Source organism: Eulemur rufifrons, chromosome 10 (assembly GCF_041146395.1).
Source record: "Eulemur rufifrons isolate Redbay chromosome 10, OSU_ERuf_1, whole genome shotgun sequence".
Taxonomy (NCBI): Eukaryota; Metazoa; Chordata; class Mammalia; order Primates; family Lemuridae; genus Eulemur; species Eulemur rufifrons.
In genome coordinates, this window is record NC_090992.1 from 5,295,554 (window position 1) to 5,315,142 (window position 19,589).

Sequence of the window (19,589 nt, forward strand, 5' to 3'; positions counted from 1 at the left end):
GTGCTAAAGTGCTGTAAAGGGGATGGGTTTTTTTGGGGGGGGGGGGGGGGGGAGACAGCTCTGAGAAGACAGCCAGGATCCAAAGCCACTCTCAACAGAAGGGAGATAGAAGTGCTTCTAACTGGTAAAAGACAATGTCTTCCTGCCAGTATTATTCTGTCAATCTGCTTCTGAAGGTGATTATATAAACTGTCTCCATGGAGCTGTTTCCATCTGTAGAAACAAGAAGAGCTGTGGTCCTTGGAAGAACAGATGTGACCATTCTGTTTGTGGAGGTAAGGCTTAAGATGGGCCTAGCAACGTGCTGGCTTGAAAGTAGCCAACTATGGTGTGACAGAAGATAAGTTGAGTGGAGAAACTCTGCGTGTGGGAGTGTTGTTAGCAGAGAGTGAAGCAGGGAGGAAAAAGGGAGCAGGCGTCTCAGTGGTGGAAGTCTCGCCTTGGTTTCGAAGCTGTAGGATTTGCCGGAGTAAGGCCTTACCTTCTTCCCGGGTCTGAAACAAAGTTAGGGAACTGTTTTAAAATATGCCCAAGGCTATTCTCAAAAATAGGTTATTAAGATACTGATATACAAGTTCCACAGATCATGGTAGGCTTTCTACTTACATTCTTATGCACCTTCCACCCAAATCATGGTAAAGATCAAATGTTCTAGCCTAAAATCCAAACCCTTTATTAAAGAACTGACACTCACATCATTGAATGCACAGCACTTCTGGGCACAAGTTGAAGCTTCATCCCACAGCTTGCACTTAAAATAGTACTGGGCCAGATAGCGGAAAGCAGTGCTTTCCTCCAAGTGTTCCACTATTTCCTAGAAAGGGAAAGCAGGAATGACTGAGGTGATAATAATAAGATCAGCAACACAAATCCCATGCTATGACACATACCCCACAGGAATAGATATCTTGGATATACTTGATGTAACACTGGGCAGCCTGTTCTGACTCAGTCAATTGTTCATGAAGCCTACAAAAGAAATTGGTCTTTAGTACAAATCAGATCTTGAAGCAAGTTAGTAACAAAAAGTAAAAGCACATAATTAAGACCAAAAAATGACAATACATAGACAAGTACAAATTTTGACATATATGATACCCTGGGACCTAGAATAATTAGTGCCCACAAGATGTGCTTGTTACCATTATCAGAACTTAGAATCATGACTCTGCTACTAATGATGGAGAGTTAGTAAATACTTAAGCTGGATAACATTCTTTAAAAATTCTCTGGTAATACCCAGAGATTAAAAAAGATACCAAGCAACTCAGATATTTTTCTAAGAACTCAGAAAAGAACCAGCAGGAATGAAACTGCATTTAAGAACCTCGTGCCTACTATTTCTGAGTTATTCCTAATTTTTCTGGCCCTTATCAGGAAGAAGAGATCAGTATTTTATAAAGTTGTGTTCACAGACTGCTCTGACACAAATTTCATTTTTCCTCAATTCATTCTTAATCCCTTGCCTAATAGGAAAGCAATTCCCCCTTCAAAGTAGCATTCTCTAGAGTCAAGATGGCTAAATTCACAAACTAGCATTCAGACACCCTGCTACATCCCCACACCCATGAAGGATGGTAGATAGATGGGAGGCTCTAGAACATCCAAGACCTACATCCCAGAGAAGCCAACACAAATATCAACAGCATTTCACTCCTTTCACTCACTTTGCCAGTTTCACCAGAGCCATTTTCTCCACATCTCCCACGGCGTAAGCTCTCCAGTAACACTGTCAAAAAAATAAACTCGTCACTTTGACCACTGTCCCATGTGCTACGACTAATCATATAAAGGCTAAGGCCCTGAAAGCCTCCCAGAAGTTCAGACTTGCAGAATGTAAGGCATTTTTACTAGCTCTGATAGGTCCAGGCTTCATACTGACATTCCTACTGATGATCTTGGCCAAGATTTGCTTTTACCCTATACGCCTATAAATATTCAGACTTTCCAGGTAGATCAGAATAAGGGAAAAATTATAGCACAGATAGCACAACATTTATCTAAACAACAGATCCATTCAAATTCTTCAGAACCCAATTTCAGGTACCTTCTTGGCTTCCACTAGTTGATTGAGTTTCTCATAACATTCTCCTAAAGCAACCAGCATACGAGAATCATTGGGCCTGAAAAAGAATTGGCAGTCTGAGCAAAGACTTTATTAGTAACTGAAGTCATCCTCCCTTGAAGAACCAGCATAACTGCTATTTCAAATCTACAAAAGGACTAGTTTTTAACCTAATGCTTCATAATTAGATTACTTTGTAATTACACTGTTAGTTATATATTAAATAAACACGACAAGGCTGGATGCAATGGTTCATGCCTATAACCTCCGCACTTTGGGAGACCAAGGTGGAAGGATCACTTGAGGCCAGGAGTTTAAGACCAGCCTGGGCAACATAGCGAGACCCTGTCTCTACAAAATACTTAAAAATTACCCAGGCATGGTGGTGGCATGCACCTGTAATTCCAGCTACCGGGAAAGCTGAGGCAGGAGGATTGCTTGAGCCCAGGAGTATGAGGTTGCAATGAGCTATAACACTGCCACCACTGCACTCCAGCCTAGGCAAAAGAGGAAGACCCTGTCTCAGAAAAGACCAAACAATATTTAGGAAGTTTAAACTCAGGTCTCCAAGAGTCTAAAACCATTCACTGTGATTCATCAGTAGCTATCAAAAGAAAAGTTATTAGCCCTTCCTACACCAAACACATTGTCAAGTGACAAGACTTACCGAAGCTGGTGGGCCCGTCTGTAATAATAAAGGCAGTAAAATGGCATCTTAAGGATTTCATAGGTCTGCCCAAGGCCATACCAAGCTCTGTAGTCCCGTTTGTTGACCTCAATGGCATGTCTAAGAAATGGAAAAGACAGACTGGTAAGAGGGCAGAATCAAGGTTAGCAACTTGCAGGCTCAATAGAGGCTCCTGATACCACAGCAATCTGCTCCACCTCACCCCTCAACTAGGTGCTCACCTATAAGCCTGGATAGCAGCAGATGTGTTCTTCATTTCCATGTACTCATGTCCCATCAGTGTCCAGGCCCCAAGATACCGAGGATTCAATTTCAGGGCCCTCTGGAAATATAAGGCTGCCTTCTCATGCTGAGAACGTAAACTATAATAATTGCCTGATTAAAAACAAAACAAAAAAAAAATGAGAAGAAAGGTAAAAATAAGAGTCCATTAAAAAAGACAGCATTCTACCAAGTAGGCATGAAACTATAACCTATTTGCCTTAAAGTCCTGGCAAAAAAACCAGTTGTACACAAGGGAAATATCATTCCCCTGGGAAATATATTTCATCTATCACATGTTCTATTTTTTTAAAAAAGTGTTCCTAAACGTTCCAAGTTTTTCATTTTATCTCATCTGGATATAACATTTATATATATTTTTTCTTTCCTTATTTTTTATTCCAACCTCTAAGTGGAACCAGATACAGATTTTTCTTAATAAAGAGTAGGAAATTTCCAGGCCGGGCACGGTGGCTCACGCCTGTAATCCTAGCACTCTGGGAGGCCAAGGTGGGCGGATCGTTTGAGCTCAGGAGTTCGAGACCAGCCTGAGCAAGAGCGAGACCCCACCTCTACTAAAAATAGAAAGAAATTATATGGACAGCTAAAAATATATATAGAAAAAATTAGCCGGGCATGGTGGCGCATGCCTGTAGTCCCAGCTACTCGGGAGGCTGAGACAGGAGGATCGCTTGAACTCAGGAGTTTGAGGTTGCTGTGAGCTAGGCTGACGCCACGGCACTCACTCTAGCCTGGGCAACAGCGTGAGACTCTGTCTCAAAAAAAAAGAAAAAAAAAAAAAAAAAAGAGTAGGAAATTTCCAGAGTATGCTTTAGATTGGTTGTTTTCAAACTAATATTCCTTAGAGCCTAGATTTCTAAGGAGGTACATCAAGGGTAAAAATGTAGAGCTCTGTCAGGGAAGAGACAACTGTTGAATAACAGAAAATATTTGTAAACTATTCATCTGACAAGGGACTAATACCCAGAGTATAAAAGGAACTCAAACAATTGGACAATAAAAAAAAAAAAATCCCATTAAAAAGTGGGCTAAGGACATGGATAGATATTTCTCAAAAAAAGACATACGAATGGCCAACAGGCATATGAAAAGAAACTCAACATCAGTAATCATCATGGAAACACAAATCGAAACCACAATATCATCTTACCCAAGTTACAATGGCCATTATTAAAAAGAAAAAAATAACAGATGCTGGCAAGGATGCAGAGAAAAAGGAACTCTGATACACTGTTGTACAACCACTGTGGAAAACACAGAGATTTCTCAAAAACCTAAAAATAGAACTACCATACCATCCGGCAATCTTACTACTTACTACTTCTCCAAAGGAAAATCAACATATCAAAGGAATACTTGCACTTGCTTGTTTATCATGGCATTATTCACAATAACAAAGATATGGAATCAACCTATCGACAGACAAGTGGATAAAGAAAATGTGGTATATACACACAATGGAATATCATTTGGCCATAAAAAAAAGAATGAAATCATGTCATTTGCAGTAACATGGATGGACCTGGAGGTCATTACGTTAAGTGAACTAAGCCAGGCCCAGAAAGACAGATATGGCATGTTCTCACTCATATGTGGAAGCTAAAAATGTTGGTCTCATGGAGATAGAGAATAGAATGATAAATGCTGGAGGCTGGGAAGGGCATGTGGGTGGAAGGAGGGGATAAAGAGAAGTTGCATAGTAGGTACAAACATACAGTTCGATAGAAGAAAAAAGCCCCAATATTCAGCAGCAGAGTAGAGTGACTATAGTTACCAACAAGGTATTATATATTTCAAAGTAGCTAGAAGAGAGTATTTGAAATGTTACCAATACATAGAAATGATAAATATTCAAGGTGATGGACATCCCAAATACTCTGACTTGATCACTACATATTCTATGCATGTAAAAAATATTCACATGTACCCCATAAATATGTAAAATATTTTGTACCAAAAAAAATTGCAATTCAACCCATCTTCACTCTCTCAATCCTTCTTACAATGCCCTATTTTTGTTCTATGGAAATTATCACCTTCTAACGAATCATAATTTATACACTTAAAAAAAAAAGGTAGAGCTCTGAGCTTCCCTCTCCCACAAGAATCAAAGCCGTTCTATTATCATCAGTCTTGAAAAGTGCAAGTGAAAGATTTTAGGATTCTGTGAAAAAGTTTATTTGAAGAGTATAAAAGCTGTCTGTCTGACATCAACCAGTGAATGAATAAACAGAATGTGGTATATCCAAACAATGGAATACTATTCAGCAATAAAAAGAACTCTCAATACATGCTATAGCACGGATGAACCTCAAAAACATGCCAACTGAAAGAAGCTAGATAGTAATGACTAAATAGTGCAAGATGCCATTTATATAAGCAGGCAAAACTATAGAGATAGAAAGCAAAGAAGTGGTTGCTGGGGTATGGGAATGGGACCGTCTGCAAATAGACACAAGGGAACTTTTGGGGGTGATGGAGTATTCTAAACTGGATTATGGTGATGGTTACAAACCATAAATTTACAAAAACTCATTTAACTGTAAACTTAAAGTGGGTGAAATTTATGGAATGTAAATTATACCTCAATAAAGCTACATTTTTAAAAATAAAAAATGAATGACAGGTATACCCAGACTTGGAGGAATTTTCACAAGGTACTGTTGAGTGAGAAAAGAAAAATGCAGAGATACGTATATAATATCCTATTTTTATAAAGCAAACAGCCCATTAAACCCTGTATATGTATATATTTCTTACGTGGTATGAGACCGTGTTAACATGTTAACATAAGTAATTTAAAGGGGGAAAGGTGAAGCTAGCAAAAGATGTACTTTAAAAAATCTCCTTTATGTATAAATTGTGTATATATATATAAATAAACTAGATAAAAACGGTAGATTTAGATGTATAGATACTAACTTGTAGAGACTGTGATTTACCATCAAGTGAAAAAAGCAAATTACAGAGTAAATACATGATATGATTTCATTTTAGTAAAACAACCAAGTAACAAAACCTCCATATATTTTTTAAAATCTGTTTAGATTCAGTTTTTTAGTTTGATTCAGAAAAAAATCAGTTATATCAGTTGTCTGTACCCCAGACCTGATTATTTAAGTTAAAACTCAATTTCAGGCCAGGCACGGTGGCTCACGCCTATAATCCTAGCACTCTGGGAGGCCGAGGCGGGAGGATCGCTCAAGGTCAGGAGTTCAAGACCAGCCTGAGCAAGAGCGAGACCCCGTCTCTAATAAAAAAATAGAAAGAAATGATTTAGACAGCTAAAAATATATATATATAAAAATTAGCCGGGCATGGTGGCTCATGTCTATAGTCCCAGCTACTCGGAAGGCTGAGGCAGGAGGATTGCTTCAGCCCAGGAGTTTGAGGTTGCTGTGAGCTAGGCTGATGCCACAGCATTCTAGCCCGGACAACAGAGCGAGACTGTCTCAAAAAAAAAAAAAAAAAGTTTAAAACATATACACCTTTGATCCAGCCTTTCACTGCTAGGAATTTATTACATAGAAATAGTTGCATAAGTATGCAAAAATAAATGTACATGTACAAAGATGTTTTCTGAAACAATATTTATATTAACAAACAGTGGCTACAACTTATCTATAGAAAATGATTAAATAAAAATGGTACATCTATAAAATGCTAGATAGCTATCAAAAATAATACAAATTGAAATGTACTACCATGGAAAGAAGGCAAAGATATATAATTAAGTTTAAATAAAGGACATTATAAAGCAGTATGTATAATGATACAGATTTTGCAAGCAAACTACTCACACAATTTTTAATATTTGCACAGAAAAATATTCTGGAATCATGTTCACGAAACAATCTTTTGGGTGGGATTACAGTGAGCTTTCACATTCTATGGTATATAATTCTGTCACCTTTGACACTTTAAATACTGTTATTTTCACATTTGTGTTACTTAAAGAAAAATCTTAAAAGAAAAAAATGCAGTTAACTCTTACCAATTACACAGCACGTTTCTACACGATATTTATCAATCTCACAGAGGTTATGAGCCAAATAACTCAACTCAGATTTCATGCTCTAGAAGAAAGAGAAAGATGATCTAAGCACAAAAAAGGAACTCCCTAAATTATTTTTCCTATAGCTAACACAACTGAGTGACAATCCAACCCAGAAGATTAAAGCACAAAAGAGCTTAATCAAGCCCAAGAAAGGGCATCAGCTCACCCTAACGTAAAGAAGGTTGGAGAATGTGTCCATATTTTCAATCCTGTAAGGGTCCTGCTTCCTTAGCTCATTAAAAATGGAGAGGGCTTTGTCAATATCTACAGAAAGAAGAAAAACAGTTCAGAAAACAACACAGTGCAGCTCTCAGAGTCTGATGGTATTTCATTGTCCTTATTCACTCACCTCTGATGTTGTGATAGGCAACTGCAATTTGGGAAACAATATATGAGCTCTTAGAGAAGCCCACATCAATGAGATTCTGATACTTTTGCAGGGCCTCCTCTATCAACTGCAACTCTGTGTATATATGAGCCAGAAAAAATTCTTTCATCCAGGTGTCTGGCAAAGACAGGAACTTCAGCTGGCAGCAAAAGAGAGAGGGACACAATATAATTTGACCTCTCTCCCAAACCAACATCCAGGACCTCTCTCCCAAACAAACATCCAGAAACTATCTTTATTGTCTAAAGGAATTTATCACTAAAATTTTATTAGAGTACTAATAATGAACACAAGGTAGTCTAAGTGAATATGACTTATAAGCACAATAGGGAGGAATGGCCTAGTTGGAAAAGGCTTCAAAGAATTAAGAAAGGATTGAGGTGAACCTTAGAGTATGAGTAGGATTTGAATAGAAAAAGGGAAAGGGAGAGAACGAAGACAATATTCTAGGCAAGGGCAACAACGTAAATAGAGGCAAAAAAGAGTCATGATGAGTGTGGGTGAGTAGGACGAGGAAACTAGCCTGGTTTGAGAGGAGGCTATGCACTGGCAAGTTGTGGAAAAAACAAGATTGAACTGGTAGGGTGGATACTATGGTGCAACAGAAAATGAGAGGCAATAGGAAACCACTGCAATTTTTAGCAAGAGGATAACATGATGACATGGGTGCTTTAAGAATAAGTTTGGAAACAGTATGCAGGAGGGCTTGGAAATGGATATATAAAAATGGGAATGTTAGATAGAAAGTATCTATTACTTATAAGTAATCCACATTTGAGATGATAACTGATATGCCAAAGGAAACCAGAGAAAAAGATGTATACAGGAAAGTAACCAAGGCCATGGCAATGTCTCACGCCTGGCTTAAGGGAGACAAGAGAAAGGGGAGAGACAAATATGACTCTGAGGTGTCAAGATTGGGTACTTTGAGAAATAGTGATACTAGGATACTAGTAAGAATCTATCAAGCTGGGAGGAAGAGAGAGAATCTGGTAGGCAAGATGAGAAATTTGGTTTTGCGTATTTCGAGTTCAGAGATAAAACAAACTTTCAATGAAAGTCTAGTAGGCAGTTAGAAATAGATGAATACAAGTAAACCAAGACAAGATTTCAGACACAGACATAGTAGTGTGACTCATGACTAGGCAAAATTAACCAGTCTTTGGCTCTTTAGAGCTAACAAAGGGAAGTGTGTTGCTGCCTCCATTAACTACTAAAGAACAGCCAAATAAACACTATAGACAATGTCCTTAATAATGACTAATAAAATGATTACAGTTTATAAAGCAATGTCATACACATTATTTCATTAATAAACAAATCTCCAAATCTTTACAGAATCCATGACAGCTCAGAAGTTGTTTTCATGTAATCCTTGATATTAGAGAAACTTTTTCTATAGCATGTTTGGAATTGGAGGAAAAACTGTAACATTTAGTCTATAAAATAAGTTATCATAAAACCTGAGTGTGAAAACATGAATATGAAAAAAAAATCCTAATATAACTGATGCAAATCCAACAGCGACTATTGAACAAGAGCTAGTCATTAGTCTTTCAAAGAAAGACCTAAATTCCAAAGCAGTGGAAGAGACTAGAGGTGTAACCAAAGGTCTGACAAAACTCTTCCTCCACTCCTACATTATTACAGAATTACATAAGCCTTGAAGTGGAGGGTTCTTCACATAGCTCATCTCAATTTACCATCTCTTTGTCCGTGATCAGGTTACAGAGTTCTAACCAGGCTCCCCAGTGCAAAGGCAAAATATGAGTGGCCTCCACAAACACATCAATGGCCTCTTTTATCAGGTCCAGTTTTCGAAGCACCACACCATAGCTGGGAAAAAAAGGAAACAATTAAAGGTGAAGTTAATGCCTTATAACATCTCCCTTCTATTCAGGAGAATGTTCTAGAAAGTTCCAAATTACTCTAACACTTACAGATAGAGGCCAAATCCATCAAGTTCCCGAGCTTGGTGTTTTTTGCTGAGCTCCACTCTCAATTCTCTAAGAGCCTCATTTTTCACTTGTCCTTTCTCCAGGGGGCCTAACAAAGAAAGAAAGTCTCTGATCTAAGAGTAGGATGCTGGTTTTCATTTTCATAGATACAGATATTCCCTTTAGCATCAACCAAAATTATACCTAAAACCTCTGGCAAACACTCACAAGTGGCCAATTGATTTCTTACACAACCCATTTACTTTATTCCAGAAAGTGCAACTGATAATGGATCTGCAGTCATATTTTGTTAGGCCCACACAGTTTTTTAAAAATTTGAATTACCTATGAATGTTTAACAATCAGAAACCTCAACTACAAATTTGAATTTTGGGTTGCAGGAAACAGGGAGGGACCAAGGAATAAAGCCCTAACAACATCAGATCCAGATTACCCCAAAGCAGCCCTCAGCCAGAGCTGGGTGAGAACCAGGCAGCTAAGATAAGCCATGTGCTTTCCATTTGCAACAACCATCCTCACTTCATTGATATTACCTGCCTGGCTCCTGCAGACATTTAAGTTTGCAACCCTGCTTTTTAGGTCAAAAGGTAAAAGACAGAAATTCTTACCTAAGCTATCAACTGTTTCATCATCTTTCTTTTTTTCTCCAGACTGTAAGAGAAAAGAAACAAATAGGTTTTTTATCAATTTATCCCCAAACTAGCAGCTCAATTCTACCTAAAGTGCAAAGTTTAACCAACAGGGCATCCACTTTCAGTCACTAATTTTAAACAACTACACAGGGGCTTCCACTGGTCAAATCAGAGATAATCTGAGCACCAAAAAAATTAAGTCCAGTAATTTACTATAAACAATTAAAAATATAGGAATCTATGAACCCATACTGATATTAAATAAATAGATAAATAAATGGAGAAGGGGAGGGAAGCCTCCTACTTAGAGAAGATGTTGAATGTGGAGAGAGTGTGAGAGTGGAAAATCATTATTCTGCAGCATTATAGTAAAGAGTGCTTCAGGCCGGGCGCGGTGGCTCACGCCTGTAATCCTAGCACTCTGGGAGGCCGAGGTGGGCGGATCGTTTGAGCTCAGGAGTTCGAGACCAGCCTGAGCAAGAGCGAGACCCCATCTCTACTAAAAATAGAAAGAAATTATATGGACAGCTAAAAACATATATAGAAAAAATTAGCCGGGCATGGTGGTGCATGCCTGTAGTCCCAGCTACTCGGGAGGCTGAGGCAGTAGGATCGCTTGAGCCCAGGAGTTTGAGGTTGCTGTGAGCTAGGCTGACGCCACGGCACTCACTCTAGCTGGGGCAACAGAGTGAGACTCTGTCTCAAAAAAAAAAAAAAAAAAAGAGTGCTTCAGACAGAAATTAACAATGGATATTAAATTTAGAGGGAAATTTTTATGAGGAGGAAGATATTTGCATGGTCTTAAAGTATATCCTCACAGATTGCTGATTAGTTCCAAGGGAAATAATAGTTACTATACAGTGGAAGAAAATGGACAACATCTTGACCAAGTGATCAAAATTAACATTAGCAGTGAGGGGTTTATGGACATTGTGTATCACCAGATGCGATACGTTGTGGGAAAAACATTAGATATATCCAAAACGAAGAATGTTCTGTTGAAAATAAAAAGGGTCAAAACCGATAGAATGTACAATACAAAGATTGAACCCTAATGTCAACTATGGACTTCTGTCAATAATAATGCATCAATGCCAGTTCACTGAGTAAAGCAAATACAGCACACTCATGTAGGATATTGATGGTGGGAGAAGCTGCATATTTGTGGAAGGGGTAACAGGGGAACTCCTGTATTTCTGCTTAATTTTGCTGTGAAGCTAAAAACTACTCTAAAAAATAAAGTCTGTTAATTTAAAAAAAGAAAAAGAAAGGAGGGAGGGGAGAACCATAAACTTCAAAAAAATGTCAAAGTCATAAAAGACAAACAAAGGCTGTTCCAGATAAGAAGAGATTAAAGAAACATGATAACTAAATATAATTCCTGATCCTAGACTGTACTGAGGGAGAAAAGCTATAGAAGATACCGCTAGGTCAATTGACAAAATTGGAATTCCATAGTAGATTAAAGCATGGTATCAATGTTAAATTTACTGAAGGTAATAACTATACTGTGATTATTTAAGAAAATATCCTTATTCTAAGGAGATGCACACTGAAGCATTTAGGGGTAAAGTATCATACCTGCAACTTACTCTCAAATGGTTCAGATGGAAAAAAAGTGTGCGTGTGTGTGTGTGTGTGTGTGTAGAGAGAAAGAAAGGAGAGAAATAATAAATCAAATAGAACAAAATATTCATAATATATGAATCTGGACAAAAGGTACATGGGTATCCCTTGTACTATTCTTATTCTTGCAACTTTTCTGTTAGTTTGAAATTATTTTCAAATAAAAAATTAAAAAGTATTCAGATTTTCCTCTTTTTTAAACATTTTATACATTTGTCTTAAGGAAATTTTTTCTCCCATAATTCAGCAACTATTGCCTCTTATTCTACTATAATTTGTCCTAATAAGTGCTTCTTGGCCGGGCGCGGTGGCTCACGCCTGTAATCCTAGCACTCTGGGAGGCCGAGGTGGGCGGATCGTTTGAGCTCAGGAGTTCGAGACCAGCCTGAGCAAGAGCGAGACCCCATCTCTACTAAAAATAGAAAGAAATTATATGGACAGCTAAAAACATATATAGAAAAAATTAGCCGGGCATGGTGGTGCATGCCTGTAGTCCCAGCTACTCGGGAGGCTGAGACAGGAGGATCCTTTGAGCTCAGGAGTTTGAGGTTGCTGTGAGCTAGGCTGACGCCACGGCACTCACTCTAGCCTGGGCAACAGAGTGAGACTCTGTCTCAAAAAAAAAAAAAAAAAAAAAGTGCTTCTACACAGGTAAAGATTTTATGTAAAAGAGAAACTTTTTAAATCCTGCAATTTCAAAGTATCTTTCTTAAGTTTATGGGGATAAGCCTAATGTGGTATGTACACAAAATGGAATATTATTAAGTCTTGAAAAAGAAGGAAATTCATGGATAAACCTTGAGAACATTAGGGTAAGTGAAATAAGCCAGTCACAAAAAGATAAACACTGCATGATTCCACTTATTCGAGATACTTAGGGTAGTCAAAATCATAAAGACAGAGTCATGCCTGTAAAGCCAGTGACTACAGAGGCTGAGATGGGAGGATCACTTGAAGCTAGGAGTTCAAGACCAACATGGACAACATAGCGAGATCCTGTCTCTAAAAAAATGAAAAACAAAATTGGCCAGGGGTGGTGCATGTCTGTAGTCCTAGCTATTCGGGAAGCTTAAACATAAGAGTTCAAGGCTGCAGTGAGCTACGATCGAGCTACTGCAGTCTAGCCTGGGCAACAGAGTAAGACCCCATCTCTTAAAAAAAAAACAAAAATCACAGAAACAGGAAGTAGAATGGTGGTTGCCAGGGACTGTAGGAAGTGGGCAATGGGGAGTTATTGTTTAATAGGTGTAGAGTTTCAACTTTACAAGAAAAAAAGAGTTCTGGAGATGGATGGTGGTGATGGCTGCACAACGTTATGAAACTATTTAAGACCACTGAACTGTACATTTAAAAATGGTTAAGATAATAAATTTTATGTGTATTTTACCACAATAAAATATTCGGAAAAAAAGATTAATTAAACATAGTCTATAAATCCAAGAAGCTACCACACTTGACAAATAAGAACTATGCTAAAGGCAGGGTGGGGTGGCTTATGCCTATGATCCTAGTACTTGGGAGGCCGAGGCGGGCGGATCGTTTGAGCTCAGGAGTTTGAAACCAGCCTGAGCAAGAGCAAGACCCCGTCTCTACCATAAAAATAGAAAGAAATTAGCTGGACAACTAAAAATATATAGAAAAAATTAGCCAGGCATGGTGGCGCATGCCTGTAGTCCCAACTACTCGGGAGGCTGAGGCAGGAGGATTGCTTCAGCCCAGGAGTATGAGGTTGCTGTGAGCTAGGCTGACGCCACGGCACTCTAGTCCAGGCAACAGAGTGACACTCTGTCTCAAAAAAAAAAAAAAAAAACTATGCTAATACAGGTTGAGCACCCCAAATCAGAAAATCTGAAATCCGAAATGTTCCAAAATTTTTTGAGTGCCAACATGACACTCAAAGAAAATGCTATTTAGAACATTTCAGATTTTGTATATTTGGATTAGAGATGCTCAACCGCTAAGTATAACACAAATATTCCCAAATCCAAAAAAGTCCAAAATCTGAAACACCTCACCCCAAGCATTTCAGATAAGAGATCTCAACATGTATGTACCTGGAAATAAACATATAAGATGTTTTTTTTAAAATCCATTTATATAGAATATAACAACTAATAAAAAGAAAGTGTATTCATAATGTTCTAAAGTAAAATAATAAATTACACCTAAATTATATTCAATACAGTATTAAATTAATTTACTTGTGTTAACCTTTACATTCATAGCTTTTAATAGTCATAAAACAAAAACAACAAATATATTATAAATAAAATGATAACTGAGTTTACAAATTTAAAAATCAACCCAGGCCTTTTAACTTAATTCTTACAAAATAACATCAATTCGCAGTCCTGAAGAACTATATATAACCTAAAGCAAATAGTCAGGTTGTTACAAATCATCCTATTAGTCACTCCTAAAAATATTTTCTTCCACACTGTCATTTTTTTCAGCTTTATTTATGATATCTTTTTTTATTATTGTTAAGTATTTGTAAAGTACATTCACTCAGCGGCATATTGCTAAGATATTTAAAAGATTAAACGTTTTCCACTTGTTTGTAAATACAGATGCTTCACTGAAGGCAGAAAGACATCTTAAAATGGCCCTCACCAGGTATCTGGAATACATGTATAGGAAATAGGCTTTCTTGCTATTGCAACCATGTAGGAAATGCGCTGCCCTATCATACTCTTTAACGTCAAAGTAGGTCTTGGCCAGGGTGTATGCATCCATATCCTGAGCATCCTCCTGGAAGAGACAAGTTTATGCAAATAGTTAGGAATGAGACAACAAAAGTTCAAATCTAAGATGCATATTCATTAACTTCAAAATGTAAGAAAAAAATGTTTATTTTCCTTCTCACAAAAACCTAACATATATAAATGCATATATATATTATTTTTATATATTTATTTTATTACCATGTAAAGCCATACAACTTTTTTTTTCTAAAATACTTTTTAAAAATAAAAATTTGGAGAAAAAAGCAAAAATTTAAAAAACTAAGTCAACGCACTCAGAAACTTGTATTGTTTCTATAAACATAGTAAGAAGTTGAATAGGCTTTCTTGTTAAGGATGTAGATTCAAATTCTGACTCCTTGATTTCCTGGTTTCATGACATTAGTAGGGAAGTTACTTAGCTTCTCTAAGCACCATATCTTCATCTGTAAAATGGAGACAATAACACTGATCTTACAGATTTAATATGAAGAAAACATGAAAAATTGACATAAAATGTCCAGCATTAATATCTGGCATTCTCTTCCTTCTTCTGTCTTTTAAATTCCTGTGATTGCACAGTCTACAGCATAAGTATATTACACAGTATATTGCATAAATGCAATATAATCTTTGTACTTCAATAAAGTTCTGTCATAAATTAGTATTGCTGAAGGGATTCAACATAACTATACTTCTCTATTTTTAAAAAATTAGATGATGGCACATTTAACTAAAAAACATACAATCTCCTTAGCCAGGTGTGGTGGTGTGTGCCTGTAGTCCCAGCTACTTGGGAGGCTGAGGCAGGAGCTTCGCTTGAGGCCAGGAGTTCAAGACCAGCCTGAGCAAGAGTGAGATCCTGTCTCTACTAGAAATAGAAAAACTAGCCGGGTGTCATGGTGTGCACATGTAGTCCCAGCTACTTGGGAGGCAGGGGCAGGAGGATAGCTGGAGCCCAGGAGTTTGAGGATGCAGTGAGCTATGATGACGTCACTGCACTCTAGCCAGGCCACAGAGTAAGACACAAGACTGAAGACTGTCTCAAAAAAAAAAAAAAAAAAAAAAACCAATCTCCCAAATTCTAAGAATGAGTTGTTTAAAACTTCCATAACTTAATTTTCCTCATCCTTCTTGCCCCAAATATCACCAGCATAAAACTGGAACCAAAACATATTCAGTGTTTTCTTCGTTGGATCAGCATGTCCTAAATGTGGCCATTTACTTTAGGATTATGGAGACCCTTTTCATATCCGCTCTCCTCTCCATTTACTTCTTTCTTTTCCCCCAACCCCTCACCTGCATTATATCTTTCTGAGTAAGAAATATTCATTATTTTTGAGTGGGGAAGAAAAAAAAAAAAAGCAATGGCATCTTCAAGAAAAACAAAATGGATTAAGATGAAAATCATTCAGATTACACAAGACTATGTAAACATATATGCTATATAGGACATATACAAAATATATTTTTAACTTTCCATATACCTCTATAATTCAGAAAGTTTTACTATTTGGACTACACAGACTTTAAAATTTTAGTTTCATTCTTGCTTACAGGAAGCACCTAGAATGTCCTACTGAAAGTTACATATAATGTAACTTAGAGGCATTTCGCACTATGGTTCAGTTCTTTAAACCAAGTTGCCACAATTGGTCCCAGTTACATCTTATATTCAGAAAAGATAAGCTTAGGGTCCAAGACAGAGTATAACTAGTTGAAGACCTATATTAAGTGTTTCTTTGGTAATGTTTATATAAAATTGAGGGTAAGCTATAATAAATATCTATTACACACATTGAGAACAATATAAAAATCTTCAATTTTGGCTGGGCGCAGTGGCTCATGCCTGTAATCCTAGCACTCTGGGAGGCCGAGACAGGAGGATCGCTCGAGGTCAGGAGTTCGAGACCAGCCTGAGCAAGAGCGAGACCCCGTCTCTACTAAAAATAGAAAGACATTATACGGACAACTAAAAAAAATCTATATAGAAAAAATTAGCCGGGCATAGTGGCGCATGCCTGTAGTCCCAGCTACTCGGGAGGCTGAGGCAGTAGGATCGCTTATGCCGAGGAGTCTGAGGTTGCTGTGAGCTAGGCTGACGCCACGGCACTCACTCTAGCCTGGGCAACAAAGTGAGACTCTGTCTCAAAAAAAAAAAAAAAAAAAAAAAAAAGGCTGAATTGATATTTCTATGCCTTCAAGTAAGAAAAAAAAGAAAACAAAACAAAACAAAAAAGGCTGAATTGAATCAAAATGTTTCTCTGGGATTTCTCAGAGACACTCTTTAGAGAAGACATGAAAATACTAAATGTACAACAAATTAGCAAAGAGGCTGCTGAATCAATACGTTTCATAGTAAGTCGAAAGCTATTAAACTAACCAACAGCTAATACTTTACAATAATTCAATAATGATCAGGTTTCGCCAATATTTGTAAAATCCCTGTATATTATATGAACCCTTTGGAGAGGGGGATATTTAGTAAATCTCTACTTCTCACCAGGCACTGTGCTTTATTTATTCATTCAACAATTACTTATCCTACTCAGGACCAACAACGCGCCTAGGCACTGTGAAAATAGGCACAAGTAAAAGCTAATAAGCCATATATAAATCATATTGGTTAAAAAAAATTTCTTAAAGAGTAACATATGCTTCACTCTTATTGTCTTATTTATTATTCTTGAAAATCCAGTAATGATTTATACACACACACACACACACACACACACACATATTTTTTTCTCCCTCGACACCCAGACAGGGTCTGGCTCTGTCATCCGTCACCCAGGCTGGAGTACAGAGGCATGATCATAGCTCACTGCAGACTTGAACTACTGGGCTCAAGCCATCCTCCTGCCTCAGCCTCCCAAGCAGCTAGGACTACAGGCATGTGCCACCACACCCGGCTAATTTTTCTATTTTCTGTAGACACGGGGTCTCGCTCTTGGTCAGGCTGGTCTCAAACTCCTGAACTTGAGCTATCCTCCCACCTCTGCCTCTCAAAGTGCTAGGATTAGAGGTGTGAGCTACTACACCCAGTCCATTAATATGAATATTATCTATAGATGAGAAGGCTGTCACTTAGAAATCACTTGTCCACATTGACGTTTCTAGTAAAGAATCTGACTAAAACATAGATGCAAATCTACTTGAAAGCCATAGAGCATTATGTTTGCCCTACCAAGTCATCTCCCCTTGTTAGTAATCAAAATGATGATGACGATAGCTAGTTTTACTGAGTCCTACGTGCCAGGTACACTTCTAAGCAGTCTATATGTATTATCTTACTTAATTCTCTCAATATCCCCATTAAGTATATACTATTTTTATCCACATTTCACAGATGAGGAAACTGTGGCTCGGGAGGTTAAGTAGCCAAAGGTCACTAGTTTGACTGAGATTTGAATCCCGGGCTGTCTCCATCCAGAACTCACACTCTTAACCATTTTGCTATGCCAATCAGACAACAGTGTAGGAATTGTTGGTAAAACCTTTTTTAATTCTTCTCAACCTTAGGAGTGATTATTACTATGAGACATCCTTATGATAATATTTATTATTACGAGACATAATTATGGTAGGTTGGGCTACTACAAAATCTAAAAGGCTGAAATCTTAATAATTGTTGATTAATTCACTCTAGCTTAAATAACAGCACCACCAAATCTTTCAAAGTTCAACAAAACCACAACCGCTTATAACACGCAGCTCTTTAAATGCTCGCATTCCCCCTACCAACATGCCGGCTAAGCAGTTTGCTCCCCCTCGGTGACAGGGCATTCAGTACCTTCAGGGCACACCCCTCCGTAGACGGAGAGCGCTCACTCCAGAGACAGCCTTACCTCGGTAATGGGCGGCGGCGGCGGCAGCTCCGCCAGAGGCAAGGCGGGGAGAGAGAAGGCCAATTCCGCCGACCTGGAACACGCACACAAGCTGCATCAGCTCCACAAGACCCCACGGCCGAGGATCCAGGCCCCGTCCCTTCCGACCCCGACACCTCACCATTTGCTACTGTGCAGTAGGCCCCGCTCCCGGGTAAGGCCCGCAATAAGCAGTAGCTCCTTTTTGATCTCCCGCAAATCTGAGAAATCGCCGTCTGCGGACAGGACCGGCACCACAGCCGCGGTCACAGCCACCTGGACTGCAGAGGTACTCGCAGCCATTTTCCCGACTTGGACCACTCCAGCCAATCACCGGCTGTATTACTAGCTGCCCTAGAGCTGCACCAAAAAAGTCCGCCTGTCATTGGCCAGCTCTTTGCCAAGAAAAGCCAATCCAACATCTCACTTCTGGTAACGTCACGAGGAGGCGGGAAAAAAGAGACAATTACATCCCCTTTGGCCAAGAACTACTGAGGCGGGAGTGTGAGATACAGAAAGGGGCGGGGCGGAAAGAAATGAGTTACGGGGAAAGGTGAACTGGAAAGCTGGGGTTGGGAGTAGAGGCAAGAAGGGGTGGAGAAGGCAGCATGCCTCTTACCTTAGGGGTGATGTGATTGGACGAAAAATAGGATGTAAATAAAGAAGTAGGTGTAATTTCGCAGATTCTGTGCCAGAGGATGAGAAAGCGATGTGTGTGCACTAGGAAGGATGCAAAAATCCTCTGGATTTTTCCCTTAAAAACTAGGAGGATGTATCGCCCCATGTGGAAAATCTTTTTCCTCTTTATCGACCCTATTTCTTATCCCAGAGGGGAAAAAAGATAGTTAACATATATTGAAGGTTTACGCTACGACAGGTTCTGCACTGTTTAATCTGCACAAGTATAATCTGGTTTCAAAGGATCGGTTGAGCCCAGGAATTCAACGCCAGCCTGGATAACATAGCAAGACTCCATCTCTAAAAGAGTGGAGAAAAAAAATCTGGTTTAAGCCTAACAACAGCACTATGATATTTGTATCAATCCAATTTTACAGATAGGAAAACGGAAGCTCAGAGAGTTTCCATCACTCTTCCAAGGAGAGAGTCTAGATTTTAACTCAGATCTGACTCCAAAGCCCAGTGTTCTTAAATATGTGAACATTTTCAACCTTTTTTGCTTTTAACCTGAGAACCCTTTCACAGTAATAGACCACCTTACCAACTCACTTGGAAATTTTCTGAAGCATTTTGTCATTCTTTGCATGTTACATAGAAGTGACTTTAGGTAAGGCATGTTGCTTTAG

At 38.4% G+C, this 19,589-nt stretch overlaps 1 protein-coding gene across 2 annotated transcripts; it reads right to left on the reverse strand.

Annotated features, from left to right (window-relative positions):
* Positions 1–39: 39 nt before the first annotated feature.
* Positions 40–18,588, reverse strand: CDC23 (cell division cycle 23). Of its 2 annotated transcripts, XM_069484083.1 has the most exons (16): positions 18,428–18,588; positions 18,268–18,340; positions 14,310–14,447; positions 10,047–10,089; positions 9,421–9,526; positions 9,184–9,316; positions 7,442–7,619; positions 7,259–7,356; positions 7,030–7,111; positions 2,975–3,128; positions 2,733–2,852; positions 2,048–2,123; positions 1,668–1,729; positions 891–969; positions 695–814; positions 40–494 (listed from the first exon to the last, which is right to left on the reverse strand). In XM_069484083.1, the coding sequence occupies exons 1-16, from the start codon at positions 18,586–18,588 to the stop codon at positions 324–326; spliced, it is 1,794 nt and encodes a 597-aa protein (XP_069340184.1). In that variant the 3' UTR covers positions 40–323. The 2 variants fall into 2 exon arrangements, with proteins under 2 accessions (XP_069340184.1, XP_069340185.1); XM_069484084.1 differs by lacking the exons at positions 18,268–18,340; positions 18,428–18,588 and adding an exon at positions 18,213–18,240.
* Positions 18,589–19,589: the final 1,001 nt, after the last annotated feature.